This window comes from Neopsephotus bourkii, unplaced genomic scaffold (assembly GCF_033783945.1).
Source record: "Neopsephotus bourkii isolate Nb327-2 ecotype Australia unplaced genomic scaffold, CSIRO-AGI_Nbou_v1 NB_463, whole genome shotgun sequence".
NCBI lineage: Eukaryota > Metazoa > Chordata > Aves > Psittaciformes > Psittacidae > Neopsephotus > Neopsephotus bourkii.
In genome coordinates, this window is record NW_026900965.1 from 325,527 (window position 1) to 342,468 (window position 16,942).

Below are 16,942 nucleotides of genomic sequence, written 5' to 3' on the forward strand. Positions count from 1 at the left end.
AGCTGTCAGAAGCTGAGCCTCTGCCATGTTGCACCTCAGCTTTCAGGTCTGGCCCAGCCACCCTCTTCTCTCCTGCAGGGTGTGGATGAAAGTAAAAACCATTACTTGGTGACATTTTCCTCCCTCAAGCACAAAGCTACCCCATCCTGCCGTGTTTGGGTGCAACTTTTCCACAGGGACCACAGCAGTGGGGAACAGGCCAGTCCTCACTTTATTGCACTCAAGAGAACCCATTCACCAAAGCAGCCTTGCTATGTACATCATTATTTTACAATGACCCCACAGCAAAGCAGCAGGACCCCAGAGCATGCCACACTCCCAGCCCGGTCCCTTCTGGACGAGCTTCTTCACCAAGCTGCACAGAGCCACCTTTCCGGACATCACTTTGCAGGGTGGCACTGCTGGCACCCAGCACCCTCTTCTAAAGCTCCATGGAAGGTGATGCTCTTCAGCATGATGAAGCTTGCAGCTCTGGGGCTCTTTGCAAGCTTTGCTGCCCACTGCCATGCTCTGGTGGCTGCTGCACACCTGAGCGAGCTGATAGGCGTAAGGGAGGCTTGATGTGATGCAGGGTGCTTTACTTTCCAGCATGAGCACCACTGCCTGTCCATCACTGCCTCCCGATGCAGGGCAGTGGGACCTGGAACAAGTGCTGCTAGCTGCCACTGGAATAAGGCATGTTCCAAGCAGGGGTGATGCCAGGTGAGCATGACCAGGTTGTGAAATGGAACTGAGCAGGGTGTATGGGGCCTGCATATGGCAGGTGGGCAAGGAGGGGTGAGTCTTATAGGCTGGATACCCACATATATACATGGCATGGATGGGAGGTGCCCCTTCATCCCTCTCCTGGGTGCCCGTGTGAGGTAGAGCAACATTACTGTGGCGCTGGGCAGCACCTGTAGCAGCACTGCTACCCCCAGCATCTGCCCAGCAAGGGGGTGGAAGGCTGACCCCAGGATACAGGGGTTCAAAATCCCATCCCCGTGAGCTGCCAGTACTGATGCCAGTGCCCTGCCACAGGCCTGGGCCCCAGAGCCCCACACAATGCCAGCCCTACAGGTCATACAAAACCCCTCCATAGCATAACCTTGGAAATCAGAGTGTGCTGCTGGGCTTCACATCCTTCACATAGTGCGCTGGCAGGGCTTGGCCCGGTTGCTTTATGGAGGACAGAAACAGGGATATGAGGTGCAGGGAGCCAGGAGAGCAGCCCAGACTCCCAGTTTGCTCAGGGGAGCCAGGCAGGGGGCATAGTGCTTGCAAAGCCCAAGGGAGCAGGTGTGACAGCCCCTGCCTTAAGGCAGGGAAACAGAGTCGGTAGAGGAATGTGAGCCTGAGGATGGAGGAGCTCCACCACCAGCAGCAGCTCTTGTGAAGAGGTATTGGCAAGGGGTCCACCCTGCCCAAGGCTCACATTCTCCCCATGACTCCCACTACCACACACCACACAATGCAAGTGCTGTGGGCCAGGGTGGGAGCCAAAGGGACAAGAGTGGTGGCAGTGGCCACTGCCAGGGTCTCCCCAACCTGGCCACATGCTGCCTCCCAGCTATTTGGATGGGGGTCCAGAGCAGGAGGTCCCAGCTACAGCGGTGCTGGCTACTGTGGGCGGCCAGACCTGCTGCTCTCTCCTGACCCAGGTCTGGAGGCTGCTGGGGTCTCCCCTGTTTCTGCTGATCTCCGAGAACTCTTGGGGCTCACAGAGGCCTTGCGTGTACCCTGGGGACTTGCCAGCCCCTTCTTCTGGAGCTGGGGACTGGACTGCGCAGATTTCCTACCCATGGAGGGGCTCTTGGAGCCTTTGGGCTTGGCTGGCTCAAGCGTCTTCAGGCCGAGGATGCTGCAGTAATGGTTACACTGGTGAGCGGTCGTGAATTGCTCCAGCAGAGAGGGGAAGCAACTTTCCTTCAGCCCCTGGTACCTGCCAATATAGCAATCCTCAGCCCCTACTTCACACCAGGAGACGTCCCACTGGCGCAGGGAGCCGAGGATGGAGCCTGGCTGCAGCTCACCACCGTGGCCCTTCGCCACATGAGCAGCGAGAGCTGGGGACAGCTTGGTGGGGACACTCACCCTTTCAGGTTGGTAGCAATCCGCACATTGGTCATCTTCCAGCCCACTCCTGCAATGAAAGGGAGGAGAACCAGTGTCTCCCTGAGAAGAACAGGCACGGGCAGCAAGAGCAGGTCACTGTCCTGGGAGCTGGGCTCCATGGCACACAGGGAAAAAGGCAGAAGGGCTTTTCCCCCTCCTTTCACAGGCCAGAAGGTAGTGAGGGGTCACAGAAATCACGGCAGATGCCTTTACCTTCCATGTCAGTCACAAGGATGTTTCCATTTGTCCACTGATAGACCCAGTGCTGGAAGGTGCAGCATTTGAGGACAATCTCTGAAGTGCCTCGTGCCACCAAGCTGCCATCTCTCTCAGTGACACAGTACTGCTCACAGGGCGCACCCAGGTCCTCCTCCATTGTGGCATAAGGGATGTTGTTGGCTGGTCGGTATATCAGGTACAGAGGAATTATCCTGCATGGGAGCACAAAGGCAGGTTCAGCATCAGACACACTCTCACTGCAGCGCGAAAAACCCTTGGCTTTTGCTCTTCCCTGACGCCCCTTCTGTCTGAGGGTGGGAGAAGAGCACACTGCCCTTTGGGATATCCCCAGCACCCACAGGTAACCCTCTCACCATCCCCCAGGGTGCTCTGCCAGGATGTGAGGCCAGTGAAGCTGCAGGACTTACTCGGGCACTGCTCCAAAATCAGGGACAGCTCGTGCCTCAGCGGCAAAGATCTTGCAGTACTCGCGGCTGGAGTTCTGGATTTTACATTCCTGGAGATGCAAACAGAGGAGTCAGGGACCTGTCCTGTCTTGCCCCAACGAATCCCAGGACACCCTGCCTGGCCAGGCATCCCCTGGGAGCACTGCCAGCTGTTTCCCTGCCCTGGTGGTCAAAGGACAAGTGACAGGGAAAGCTCTGAGCAGTTCTGTGTTGTTCAGAGCGAAGAGCTGAAGCCAAGAATAACAAGGACGTTGCCAGCCTGCTGGAATGCAGCTCAACCCCTGCAGAGCACTCAAAATGGGGACAGCAATAGAGTGGGCACAGAGCTGGGGACTGTGGCACAGACAGGGAAGGTATGGGGGAGACAGGTGGAGGCTGGCCCACAAGGATGCCCACCTGTATGGTGATATCGTAGTTCTTCTCTATCAAACTGTTCTCATTCTTGGTCCCAAAGACAATGAAATTGTGCACTTTGATTACACAGGTGCAGCCAGACTCAAAGATGGGCTCCAGGCCGTAGATAGCTCTTGCCCGGCAGGCTTTGTGCAGGAAACCAGCACCCACTTCCACGTCTTCGCTCACCACGCGCCCAAAGAGCTTATCTCCCCAGTAGCCTGCGTCAGCCAGACCCTTCGCGAACACCATGGGCGTCATCTCAATCTCCTCACCAACTGGCGGAGGGAAGAGCTGGTGAAGGAGGACAACGTGGACACAACCTGCCCCCATCACAGAGCTGCTGCCCCTTGCACAGCAAGGGGCAGCATTTGCAGCTTGTCAGCACATGGCTCTTACCTTCGATCTCTTCCCGCAAGATAAATCCTGACAGCACTATATGGGACAGAAAGCAGAGAGGTGTCAAGGTCCTACCAGGATCCCACCCTGCCCCATGTGCTTCCACACCAAGGCACAGCAAGGAAGATGGTATGAATTGCTCATGTATTCGCACATGGAGGCAGAGGCACCTCACAGAGGTGGTGTTAAGGGGTGTGAAAGGTTTCCCCCGCTCCGCAAACTGCCACCAAGCTCTGCATGGTTCGCCACGCTGCCCCATGGCACAACTGGGGAAGCTGGGAGAGCTGCCAGGCTGCTAGGGGCTTCTCACCTTCTCCGCTGAGCAGGAAATCAGTGGAGTCAGTGCCATAATCATTGCTGATCACACATCGGTAGACCCCGCAGTCCTTCTGGGATGCCTGCACAACAGCCAAGGCTGCCTGGCTCTCATCACCAGCACTAGAAGAAACCAGAGCATGGCCTCAGCCCCGTGTGACACATGTGGGCACATGGGAGCCATGTGACAGGCACTGAGGATGGGCACTGTGCTGCCCTTAGAGGGCTGGCAGAGGGCTACAAAGGAAGCCAGCCCAAGGGCATCCCAGCTCCTCTCCTGGCACCTTATGGTACTAGGAGTCCTGCTCTGCAGTTCATACTTGCAGAGATGCTCGTCTTCCAGGCAAGCCTTGCAAAACCTGGTCAGGACTGGGCTACAGACAGATAAAGGTACTTTCACCCAAGTGTGGCTCAGGGCTGTGACTGGGCGAAGAGACTCACATCTGAATGGATGGATGGAAGTCAAACAGCTACAGAGGTGTTCAGCTTCATTTTCACTCAGCTTCATGACTGAAGGTAGACACCACTGCCCATCCAAGGGATTGGCAAAGCATGAGCTCTGTGCTCTTCTCCAGCCTGCAGCACCAGGCTTTGGGCTGGCAACTCATCTAGCCAAGGTGGCAAACTACGCAGATGTCTCCAAAAGAACCAAAGGTCTGTTTCTGCCCCACATGGCCAGCATGAACCAGATGGGATGACAGACTGCAGAGGAAAGAGGTAGGACCTGAGACCCGCCAGCTGAGCAGGCTCTGCTCTGGTCAGCTAAAAGGCAATGGATACTCCAGGTCCCTCTGCCCCCACTCAGATATCTGCTGTAGGAGGCTGTTTATGTCTCAGAAGCACCTCTTCCTGCCTGGTTATTATAAAGGGAGCTCAAGGGATGCTCAAAGGCATCAGGTAAATCTGATCCTACTCCACCAAGCTCCCTTAGCCTTGAGAACAAGTTGCTCTCCATAATGCACCCTAAGGAACATCCAGGATACACCAAGCCACCCAGCTGCCCAAACATGCTCTCCCTGTGCAAGGACAGTGCCCTGGGATAGAGGGGGCACAGCCAGAGCTGCTTTTTCCCTGTTGGTGCTTGTCAGTGGCGGTTGCATGGAAGCCCCTGCACCTCGGATGCAGCGCGCAGACCCTCCAGCAAAGCTGCCACCCTAACATGTATCACATGGGGTTCCAGTTTTGCAGCTCACACCCAGCTCTCAAATTCTGAGATGGGCACAGCACTTTCCCTGCCCTCCCCAAGGTTCAGGTTCAGCCCCTGCCCTCCTCAGGGCTCTGCTACTCAAAGCATCAGCCCTTAAACCAGGCTCCAGATGGAGCATCAATAGGACAAATATGGCAGCAATTTCCCATCTGGGCAATCCCTCCCTCCCTGGGAACTGAGAATAAAGTTTCCAATATGCCATGCCATGCAATGAGCTTCCCATGCAGCCTCAATAGAAGGGGCACCTTCACCCCAGTAAATGCAGGAGCTGGATCTAACATACGAACCTACATGCAAGGACTACAATGAAGCGGAGCTGGTAGATTACCTCCTTTGTGCTTCTGCTACAGGGATCTCATCCTTGTACCACATCAGCTTAGAATCACTCAAAATATTGAAGAACTGGCACCAAAGTTTCAGGTTTCCTGATGCATCGGAAAATTGTTCTGCCCTGATCTTACGAATCACCTGCGGAGCTAAGGACAGGGTGCAAAGAGATAGATGGTGAGACACACACTGCTGGCTGCAGCTCCAGGGGCAGGGCAGCCTACCCGAGTGCTGCTGCCTAGGACTCTGGTGTTGGATATCAGGGGTATGGCAGCACAGCCTAGTATAACATCGCCTTCTCAGGGAAGGTCTCATGGCTGGAGGCAAAGCAGAAAAACACTGCAATGCTGGAGGAAACATTTATCTACTGAAGTAGGGACTTACCAAGGTTACCCTTAATTTTGCAAGAGTGCTAATTCCCGTGAGGGTATCAACTGGCTCTTGCAAGAACTTAAAGATCAGGATTATGACTTTTCTAATTCAATGCCATAAGGAATCAAATTAGCATTCACCACGGAGGTGGAAAAGAGTGCACACCCCGCTAATGCCCACTGGACCCCCAACCAACATGAGGCATAGTGAGGGCCGGAACACAGAGACCAAGAACAAGAGGATTATGTGATTCCTTTGGCCAGGGAAGTTCAGGCTGTGGAGACAGCCCATCTCAGTGCTACGGCCTCTTGCATTCCTCTGCCCTCCCTGCACTAGGGAAGAAGTCTTGTGGAAGAATTTGGCTTTCGTATTGCCAAAGGGTGATGTGAAAACCCTGCAAATGCACAAACCTCTTGTGGCCCCAGCTGACTATCACAGGCTCAGCTGGCCAGCCTCCCTTTGTACAGAACAACATGCTCCACAGCGATTACCTCTTCCCTTACCTTTAAAGGGGTTGTTTGCTTTCTTGGACTCTGCTGGCTGTGCTTCTGGCATAGCATCTTCAGGGACCTCATGGTCACTACTGCTGTCACCTGTGGGCTGTTCATACAGCTTAGGAACCTCCAGTGTGGCCATCTTTCTCATGAGGGTTGGCGAGCACTGCTCTGCAGGAGGGCACAGAGCCAGGGCAGGTGATGTCAACAAGGCCGCATTCTTCCTGGATTGCCGTGGTGAAACGTTTGGACTTCTCATGTGGCCTGAGCTCTCTGGGGTTGCCTCCTCTTCCTGCCCAACCTGCTTGGTTTTTGGCAGGTATATTTTGCGCCGGGCTCCGGAAGCCAGCTCCTCTGGCGTGGCACAAGGTAGAACCGCCAGAGGGTCACCAGCGCTCTCTCTTTCAGGGCTTGCTGCAGGCAAATTTGGAATCTCACTAGGAGGCTGCCCCACTCCTGGGGCTGGGATGCTGCCCACCACAATGGAGGGCACAGAGAGCTGGGGCAGCCCCCCTCCCTCGGCAGTGACCCGGGTACGTCTCTTTGGTGGCACAGGCCTGCAAGCCAGCATCTCCTTGCTGGTAATGAATTCCTCGTTAATCATGCCCGTGATCCGCCTGGATGTCCTGGGAGTCAGAGGGAAGTTCTCTGCTGTTTGGAAGAGCTGATTGTTTTGTACCTTTTCCAAAACTCTCCTTGAGGTGCGAGGGCTCAGGCCGGCAATGCCTATTTCTGGGAGCATGAGCTCCTCTGCATCAGGCTGCTCCTTGTCACTGGGGTCAGTGACTTCTTTCGTGGCATCCTTACTGCTATCTGACATTTTTAAAAGCAGCAGCAGATAGTTCTTCAAGGAGGAAACAAGGGTTTTGTGCTGCATCTTTTCCTCCAAAGACATCTCCTGCTGTGTCTCGGGGCAAGGCAGGACCAGTGGTACTTGTGGCTGAACCTCAGCACCTCCGTCAAAAGTGCCAGAAGGTGCTGCCAGCTCTTGGTGTGGACCTGTTGCTGTTAGCTCTCCTCCTTCCTTCCCCTGAGGTCTCACAGGTGCTGATTTGACACTATCCTCCCCTAACACGCTGGCTGAAAACTTCTCTTGTGGGGTAGATCCATCTGCCTTTCTGATTTCTGTTTTTCTGCTCACAGGAGGCAGCAGCTGTGCTCCAGACTGAACCCCTCGTGCTGTGCCCTTCATCCCTGGGGCACTGTGAACTGCAAGCAGTGCCTCCTGAGCCACCGACGTTCCTGCTGCAGGAGCAGGGAGTGGCTCTTCTGTGGCAAGTTGAACTGAATCAGGAGCTGGACATTCAGTCTCCAGATGTCCTAAAGGTGCCCCTTCCGCCTCTGGGTGCACAGCCCCAGGAGATGGCTCTGCTGCACCTCTCCCTTCTGCCTTTGCACTGTGATGGCTCCCAGATAGCTCCACTCCTGCCTCTTTGCTCTTCCCATCCTTGACTGCTGTCTCTGTCTGACATGTGATTTGCTCAAAAGGAGTGTTTTCTTTGTGCTCTGGAGGACTCAGCTTCTTTAGTAATGGCTTTTCCTCACCTTGGCTTTTGTGCTCTTGATTTAACAGTGCTGGTTGGATCTCTCTGCCCTCAGGAGCATGGGAATGTTCTTCTGTCTGTTTCCTAGAGGCAGGTTGCTCCTTTCTGGGCTGCACGTGGTCTGGGGAACGTGCTGGGGGCTTTGGTGGTTCCTGTGGCCTCAGCCGAGGATTTGTCCTTTTCCCCGATACCCTGGTCTCCTGGCAGAAAGGCGTCTCTTTCCTGAGCTCCTCTAACTTACTGGCTTGCTGACCAGCCTCTACGGTTGGAGCAGACACTGGCTGGTTCAGATCACAAGCAGACTGTCGCACAGCTGCTGCAACCTAATAAAAAGAAAATAGAAAATTAGCACTATTTTACTGCCTGGGTCTGCTCAGTGGTGCTTGTGGTCCAGCTGGACCAGAGGGCACTGCCCAACTTTCTGCTTGAATTACAAGTATTAACCTGGTACCACTGATACTCACCCATCGAGGGTCTCTTGGTTTTACCATCATCCCGTGGTAGTGGGTCACACAGTCCCCTGTCATGATGCACAAAACGTCTTTTAATCAGTTACAACTCTTCTGCCTTTCAGTGCCCTGGTTTTCCACACACAGGCAGGAAATTGGCTGCTCTAAAACATTCAGTGGGTTTTAAATCAGAATCATAGAACAGTTCTCCAGACGAGAACCATTCCTTCTCCTCTGACACAGCACCTACCCAAGGAGCAAAACTGTCAGTTTCCACCAGCTGTCGCAGAGACCTTTTATAATTTCCTTGCTCTTTTTTAAGATTCAGTGTTCCCCCTATACTGTATCTGCAATCTGCACGCTGAGACAGGGTGATCAGCAGATCACACACTATCCAGATGAGGCTGTCCAAATGATTTACAGCGAAACTGTACACCATGACGTTATCTACACTATTTAACCATCCTGTTTCTTTGACATTCGGGAAGCTCAAATGTTTCAACTGCAGCTCACACCAGCAGACGTTTCAGCAAGCTGTGACAGCTGAGCTTTATCCTGAGGAAATGTGACGAAATCCTCCAGCCAAGGGGCACTATCTATTCTTGTAGGATAAGGATCAGGGAGGCAGTGATACCACTGATAAATGCTGTGCCCAGCTGATGCTCAGCTAACAACATCAGGACAATTGCATGGGATCAGGGCATGCATATGACAGGTTCCTCATCCAACCTAGGGAATCTGCTGCTAAGGATTTTCTCACTGAGGTCTCTGACTTGAGGTTTAAGGCTCCAAGATTAAGTGCATGGGAAAGGAGGGCTGTGGAGCTCTTGCCCTTCTATTTAGTGCTCTTTTGGCTTCGTTTGAAAGCTTGGTAAAAACAGGAAAGCTAATGCTGGTGTCCCTACAAACCCTTCCCCAAGTAACTGTTAGGGCAATGTGAATATCATCTGGTGTGGGAGGAGCAGCTTTAGAGAGACCACTCCTGCACTCATTATTCAAGTCTGTTCCTTGATAGTCTCCAAGGCATGCCAAAGGCCAGGTAGTTTCTGTCTCCACACACAAGGAGGGCAGAACCAGGGTTCCAGGGTTGCACAGCACTCCCAAATGCCACATGTCCCTCCTGCTGTCCCCCTAGAGCCATGTCCCTTGCCTGCTTCACCTGGCTGAGCGTCACAACACAGAGCATCCCAGTGCTCAGGCTTAAAAGGTTTTCTTTAAAGAGACAGACAGGGTTCATGCAGTGAAACCCTGCTGGATTTTACCACAGTATATGGTCCTCTGGGGTGCAGAAAGGGAAGGAAATGGACACAGCCCATCTAACTGTAGGGCCAGCGATGTTCCCTCTGCTCAAGGGGCTGAACAGCACAGTGCCCTGGAGCTGGAGGTGGACCAGGTTCACAGATGGGATGCACAGAGGTGGTTCTGCTCAATGGTGATGGTCAATGGGGATATCTCTTTGGCTGAAGAGGACTTGGGGATATTTGCTTCTTGTGAACTAAAGCTTACTCAGAAAAGCTTTCTGGGGGTTTTTCAGAAAAGCATCTGTCCTTAAGTGATCAGAAAAAACTCAAACCAGGGGCATATAAAAGAAACATAATAAAACCATGAGTTTAAAAGTTAGGCAAGAGTGATCATTGTGGAAATCCAGCTTCTCTTCTCTTGTGTTTGAGGCTGTTCAGAGCCTGGCTACAGTCTGGCATTTTGCAAAGCCCTTTAGCTATGGGGAATTGCAGCTCAAAATAGAAGTCCTGAGCATGAGGCCCAGCTAGGTCACAAGGCCAGGAAAAAAAATCATGTTAGGACCCTGTCTTGTTTAAAGGAAAGATTAAAAAGAAAGGTGTCCTGGTGAGTGAAAATATCCTCAAACATGTCTGGTATCAGCTTTGAAGGGCCTTAAAATAGCTTATTTGGTCACACAAAAGCTTGAACACTTTCCCCAGCATCACCAACTAGCTGAAGCATTCAAATTCAAATCAAAAGCATTCCCTTTTGTCTACTCAAAAGCACACCCGCTGACAAGTTATAAGTTTCCCTCTGCAAATGGGTTTTTGAAGAGGAAAATACCTTGATGCATGTCAAAGGCTCAGGGATGACAGCCCAGGTCTGGCTGCTACACACCAACACTTTTGTCCCTCCTTAAGAGCAAAGGGTGTAAAAATGAGCAAAGGGAGAAAAGAAATAGTTTTGCCATGGGCTCACATGCACAGCAATAATTTCTGCAGCATTATGTGATGCTGATGGGTCAGGTTAAAGATGGGTTCAGGGTGCTGCCTTGTAGCAAGGGACACAGATGTTCACTGTATAACACAGTAGTTTTCTTACCAGCAAGCAGTGCTCCTACCTATGGCTAAAGAAAATTAGAAGAGGAAGAAAGGGGTTTTATTTTAGCAGAGCACCCAACAATCCCAATTTCTGTATTGTGGATATTTTCATATCCCATAGTATTTGCATTACCTACCAAGGGAGATGTGCTGCACCCAGAGTGCCCCCTCTGGTAGCCTTGGTTTGTACTGAAAGCCTGCACCTACCATAGCTCAAATGCTGAGCCACAATGGCACCTGCAAATTGGACTTTGATAACCTTTTACCACAAAAAGGGTCATTATAGAAAAAGAATATATATATATATATATATATATATATATAAAAGACTGGTAGTTTCCAATCTAGTATTTTCATGGAAAATGCTTCAGGTTAAATGATTAAAATAGAAGTTGACTAAAAGATGCAGTGAGGGTCAGGAGCAGGTGCTGTGCCTTGTAACTGCATCAACACCACAATAGGTCTTGCAACAGAGTTTTTCCACCAGGGAAGAGCCAAAAAATAGCCCAGATCTACTGTATATGTGTTGCAGCATAAACAGAGCCCAGTGCCCTGCCCAGCATGGGTCACGTGGCGGGCCTGGCACACCACGTTCATCTGCATGGGGCTCATTAAACACCGGCCTAAGCTCAGACTCAATTGCTAAACTGAACAGATGTCATCAGTCTCACTGCTTGTCATATGCACAAGGCATTCACCCCCAGCTATAAATAGCCATTCAGTGCTCCCTGCTTAACTGATGTGGAAACATTTTGTGTGAGGTCAGCCTGCCGATTAAACAGGAGAGCTCACAGCATGACCTGGGCCGCCTGGATACCAGGGCCCTGATGTACACCTCACCACCTCATCTGACATTTATTCAGAGATGGGATGGAAGCCCTGCTGTCTGGGCACACGAAGTCCAGGAAGCCCTTTTTCCTGGGTGCTTTTGCTGATGGAGACCTTGAGGTACACACAGCCTCCCACAATGCAAAAATGCGGCATGAATATTGTCTTGTTGCAACCTCTGTGTTGGCTGCTTTCTGCCCTAGTTACCTCTGGACTGACAGCTTTGTTTCCCTCCGCCATCTGTGCTTGGTGCCAGCCTCTCTGTCTGTCAGACAGCACAGGTCCTGCCTCTGCCACCTGTGAGGACAATGGAGCATCCTCTGGCTGTCTGATGATTGCCACAGGCTGCAGGGCAACCTTGCTCACAGCCTCTTCCTTGGCTCCCGCCTCCTCCTTCCCTGCTGTCGGCTCCACTTGCTTGTCAAAATACATCTCTTTCAAAGAGAAGTGCATGTCACCATTGATTTTAGCATCCTGACTCACAGGTTTCCCAGGCTCTTTGATTTTTAGACTGCTTTCCACTTCTTGATCATTTGCCCCCCTCAAATGTGTGTTCTTGCGTAAGGGGACAGGAGGGGCAAACCTTGGATTTAGAGAGGGGTTGGCCCTGTCTCGCCCACTTTCTTCTCGCTTGGAAACTTCCTGCTTTGTTGCTGGAGGAGCCTCCACTTTCTTTTTCTTTTTAGCTGCGGAGTCTTTCACCACTGGCTTCATCGTGAGATCCTCCACTGTCTCATAGATGTATGTGAGAAAGCTGTTCCCATTCTCCTCCACACTTTCAAAAGAGGCATCCCCGTTGGCGGTCACCTCTGCTTTCAACGGTGCGCTCAGCTTGTTTGGAAAGCCCGTCATCGCCTTCACCGGCTGCTCCTTTGGTTCAGCAATATCCTTGTGTAATCTGGACTGAGAATCAGCAACATGAACTTTTGCTGCATCCTCCTTCTCCCACAGAGAGGCTCCTGACTGGTGGTTCATATCCCTGGCCAGCCTCCGCTTTCTCTGGAGCCGATCGGGGCTCATTCCCTGCAGCCTCTCCACCTCCACATTTTCTTTCCCTCGCTTCTTGCTCTGTTCTATCTCTCGCAGTTTTTCTTCAGCTTTTCTCTTAATTTTGGCAAACCACTTCTGATGGATTTTGAACTCCGTCATGGTTCCCACTTCCAGCACACCAGAGCAGGACACAATGCCTTTGTTATTTCTAGCTGAGGCCTGGTAAATGCCTGCATCATCTTCTTGGCACCTGGAAACCAAAAGCTCTGTGTGAGACCTGCCCACCCTCCCCAGGCACTACAGCTGGACACACAGGCATGCACCTTCTCCCACTTCTTGCTCCAGAAGGGTGAGAAAATGAAGATGTGGCCCTTGAGGTGCCTACAGTAGGTCTGGAGGCCTGGGGCTGTCCTCCCTCCTGGGGCTCTGCCTATTCTCAGCACTGACAGATAAGCAAGTTGGATGTTAAATCAGTGTCCAGGTCCCCCCTGGGCTGTAACTTTGATAAGACAGGCCTGTGATGGAGGAGGAACAGCTAGCATCAGGCTTCCCAACTTTTCTTGCCCACATTCTTCTGCAAGATGGTCTCCTCTCAGCAATTTACAGCCTATGTGACATTTCTGTTCTTCCTCCACTCTATTGCCTTACCAAATCCTTCCCATCCCACATCACAGGCACCAGCACAAGCACATGCATGCCATCCCTGCTGTCACCCCTTGGGGATGCCTGGCCCATGGAGATCCCTGATCCTATGAGAGGTGATCCAAGGCTTTGACAGAAACCTGGAACACACCTGGGGCAGCAGAAAAGCCCAGGCTGGAAGCATGAGGATGACAGAATTATCAGTACTGATATTCTGCACTTTCAGACACTGAAAGCGCAAACTACTTCTGACATGCCAAATCCAGGTTGCGGTGAGACCGGCCTCTGCCTGCTGGGGACACAGTGTGCCTGGCTCTCCAGAGACAGTCTCTTTTAAAGTTAAAAGAAGCTGGTAGTCAGGGCTAAGTTAAAGAGGCCCTTGGCTCCACGAGTCCAGTGCCAAAGTAGCCCTTTCCTTCCCTGACTTCATGGTGAGAGCTAAGAAAGGCCCTCCTGGGACAGGGCTGCAGCCCTTTTCCCTCTTTGCCATTGCTCAGGACACTCCTGTGGACTGTTTTGGTCCTTGTCCCACCTGATCCCCTGGACCACCATTCTGGAGGTAGACAGTGCATTCCCTTCACTCACCTTCAACCAGCCCTAATGTTCAGCTCTTGTCTGGAACAACCATAGTGCATGCTGCTACCAGCACTGGAAGGCTCCACAGAGAGGAATTTCTTATGGCAGCTATCCCTGAATGCAGTAATGGATCTCATACTGGTAAGATTGGAGAGTCATCAGAGTGAAGAGCTGAAGGGGAAGGGACAGCCAGGAACATCGCAATGGGGAGCAGGAGGGGCCAGCACAGGTGCTGATGGGAGATCACTGCTGACAGCCTGCTCCTTCAAATACTGAAAACACACTCGGAGCTCTCATCACCAAATCCAACCGCTCTCCAGCTTCCTTACTCACTTGTACAGCTGCAGGGTGTGGCGATTTCCATGACGGAATATCTGATACTTGGGTAAGCCACAATAACGGTCCATCTCTTCATCATCCTTATACCATGTCACCTCCGGCTGCGGGTACCCTGGGGAGGAGAGGGATGGAACACCAGTCAGTGTGAAACACTGCACCCAGTAGCCCAGCAAGCCTGCTTCCGTGGGGAGAAGGTATCAACAGCAACACTAAACGCTCCATCGGAATAGGATACATGTTATTCTAGGCTCAGTGCATACTTTAAATCACAAAGCAGAAAAAGCATTGTGAGTGGAAACCTGATGGGCTTATCCAAGTCTTTTATCACTCCTAGGAATAGGTCTATTTTTGAGAAAAAAATCCCAGCACTTCATTCCTGAACGGAGGAGAGTAGATCACACGATCGTCTCTTGTAACCCTGGCTGGGAGGAAAAGGCGAGCACACTGTCACTCTTGTATGAAGAGGCCTGGTTTGATGAGACTAAGGCTAAGGTCAGAAAACAGGCATTCTTCTCTCCATGGAGTTCACAGGATTTTGCTGAGTGTCACAGCCTGTAAGCTGATCCAAAAGTTTCCACTGAGCAGAAACAACCTTGATTGCATCACAGCCAGCCTGGTGTCCTACAAATGTCACTTGACAGCAGATGTCACCTGCCTTTTGAGGAGAATGACATCATGCGGTGTGTGACTGGCTGGCTAGCAGGCTGGGCATGCAGCCATGGTCCCTGCCACCAACAGCAGTGGTGGATCAGCATGAGTGCCCCACATGGACCAGTGCTAGCCACAGCTCCCATTTCCAACTGGCAGCAGCTCTAGCTCAGACTGAAAGCAGTTTTCAAGGGAAAACTCTTGAACAAGTGGCCAGCACTGGTTCCGATACATTACATGGGGCTCCCAGCCCAGCCAAACTGGCCTTAAGGGCGTGGAATAAAAGTTTCAATGATCACATCATGCCTCCACTTAAGTTGATGCACTCAACAGTTGTTCAAAGCCCCAAGGTAGATAGATATCTGAAACTTATCTTCTGAAAACGCCTCTGCTGGCTTTCTGTGCTGCCAAAGAGGAGTCCAGCATGCTGCTCACCTCCACTAGGGTGTCCCCACCAGCCCCTGATACCCCCAAAATGCAGCAGGGGGTCAGCTCTCATAGACAGTCCCAGCATGGAGCCAGCATGGGCTCTCTGGGAATACGCAGTGCATCTGGACTTGATGACTTGATGAGAGAGAAGGCAGGGAGAGGGCAATACCTACCTATCCTGGATACTTCCCAGCTGAAAACCCACAGGTTTCAGGGCTGACGAGGATCCTTTTCATCTCCAGGGTGAGGAACCTGCACCAGCCAGAGATGATGTCAGCCTGTAGCAATGCCTGAGCCCAGCTTACTCCTGCTCCCATGAAGGTCCCATAGCAGAAGCAAGAGACCAGGAGCAAGGACTCATGAGCATGAATCCACCCTAGTTTTGGCAGATTCAGAATCTCCTCCTCATGTATTGCTTAGCTCCCTGTGCCCCAATCACCTCTTCTGATACATTCCCTGTACCCATCCCTTACTTGCTGGGGCTCTCCAGTGTCCTCTGGCCCTTTGAGGGACTTGGCCCACTGGAACTAAAGAGGGTTGTGAAAGCAGTCTTAGAGACCAGTCTTTCCTGCTCTCCTCCATGAACAGCAGCCATCCCCATAGCCCAGACAACCCCCATACTAAGTTTTACTCTATTATCTTCCCGTCTTCAGTGAGGTCTCTTACTCTGCACTGCTCCTGGCATCCATCCTCTCCATCCTCACTGTTCATACATCTCTCACATCCTTTGCTGCCTCGTTCCCTTTCCACTGCTGCCATCAGCAGCTTTGGCTTTCTGTTGGTTAGCCCCTCGTTCCTCCTCTTCTGCAGGAAGGCAAGTCATAACTTTCTCCTGAAGCCCTTCCTGCAAGGCTCTCCATCCTCCCCTTCAGTCCCTGTCCCACCATGGTCTGCAGACCCACATGGTACTTGTGGCTGAAGCAAAAGAGCTCTCAACTGCTAACTGGTGGAGGCCATGCGAGTATCCCAGTGATGGGATTACCAGGGACTGACGCTGCTGTTTGTACTTTCCATAAGTATTAGCTACTGACTGTACTTGGTGGCAGGACCCTGGGCTGAATGAGCCTGTGGCAGTTTCTGTCTGTTTCAAGGATAAGGAACAAAACAATTTTCATACACAGCCCATACTTTGCCCAGAGCAATTCTACCCTTCCCAATGGCTGTTCTGCAGGCAAGACCTGCAGGAGGCCCCCAGTTTGTAATGCAGGCAGCTGGCAGGTAGATTTTCCTAATACCCTGTGAAGAGCAATCACAGCACTTCATTCTGGGAACTGAAACATATCATTTCCAAGAAGCTCTGTGATGTCCCCCCATGGCCTCTGCAGCTGATTCCCATTCCCAGCTGACATCAGCTGGAAAGAGCTGCAGTTTCTATAGCTGCACAGTGCCTCGATGAAAGGCTTTTCCTGTTAAGCCTAAACTCCATTTGACCTGCAGCACTTGTGTCCTTGAGGCTACCTGCTCCCTACCAGGGGCTACCACCATACCAGCCCAGTGCAGGCAAGGAGGGACTAGCTCATGCTGCATGCTCCAGTCTGTGGTGAAACAGAGCTACAGGCAAGTGCTGGCTGGAAATATGCAGGAACAGGGATGCTGAAAGGCTTCCACCTCCCACACATAAACAGTGGCCACAGCTGCCTGTTCAAACACCAGCCACCCCTCCCCAGGGGCTGCAGCTGGAACCAAGCAGGGGATGGAGAGATGTCTGTGCAAGGACTAGGTCCCCCTGCATGCCCTGCACTCCACTGCCAAGGGAGCTGATGCTGACACTGCAGGCATCCATCTTCAGGCTGCTGAGCAAATAAATTCCCCTGGTCTGGGGGTTAAGGGTGCGCAGGCATCTCTCCCAGCACATCCCCTGCAACCACAACGTCCACATCCAACTGCTA

The 16,942-nt window shown here is 52.1% G+C and overlaps 1 protein-coding gene across 3 annotated transcripts in view; it reads right to left on the reverse strand.

The window, feature by feature from the left end:
- Positions 1–193: 193 nt before the first annotated feature.
- Positions 194–16,942, reverse strand: part of ALPK3 (alpha kinase 3) — a 37,869-nt gene continuing 21,120 nt past the window's right edge. For 2 of the 3 annotated variants that reach the window (XM_061349824.1, XM_061349823.1), the window contains 11 exons: positions 13,971–14,088; positions 11,637–12,669; positions 6,297–8,154; positions 5,423–5,570; positions 3,883–4,010; positions 3,573–3,608; positions 3,177–3,451; positions 2,742–2,830; positions 2,308–2,525; positions 2,074–2,122; positions 194–1,921 (listed from right to left, as the gene is read on the reverse strand). In XM_061349824.1, coding sequence (XP_061205808.1) covers positions 1,600–1,921; positions 2,074–2,122; positions 2,308–2,525; positions 2,742–2,830; positions 3,177–3,451; positions 3,573–3,608; positions 3,883–4,010; positions 5,423–5,570; positions 6,297–8,154; positions 11,637–12,669; positions 13,971–14,088 — 4,274 coding nt within the window. In that variant the 3' untranslated portion in view covers positions 194–1,599. Of the gene's footprint in view, positions 1,922–2,073; positions 2,123–2,307; positions 2,526–2,741; positions 2,831–3,176; positions 3,452–3,572; positions 3,609–3,882; positions 4,011–5,422; positions 5,571–6,296; positions 8,155–11,636; positions 12,670–13,970; positions 14,089–15,226; positions 15,306–16,942 lie in introns of all 3 variants that reach the window. The other variant, XM_061349825.1, reaches the window with a different exon arrangement.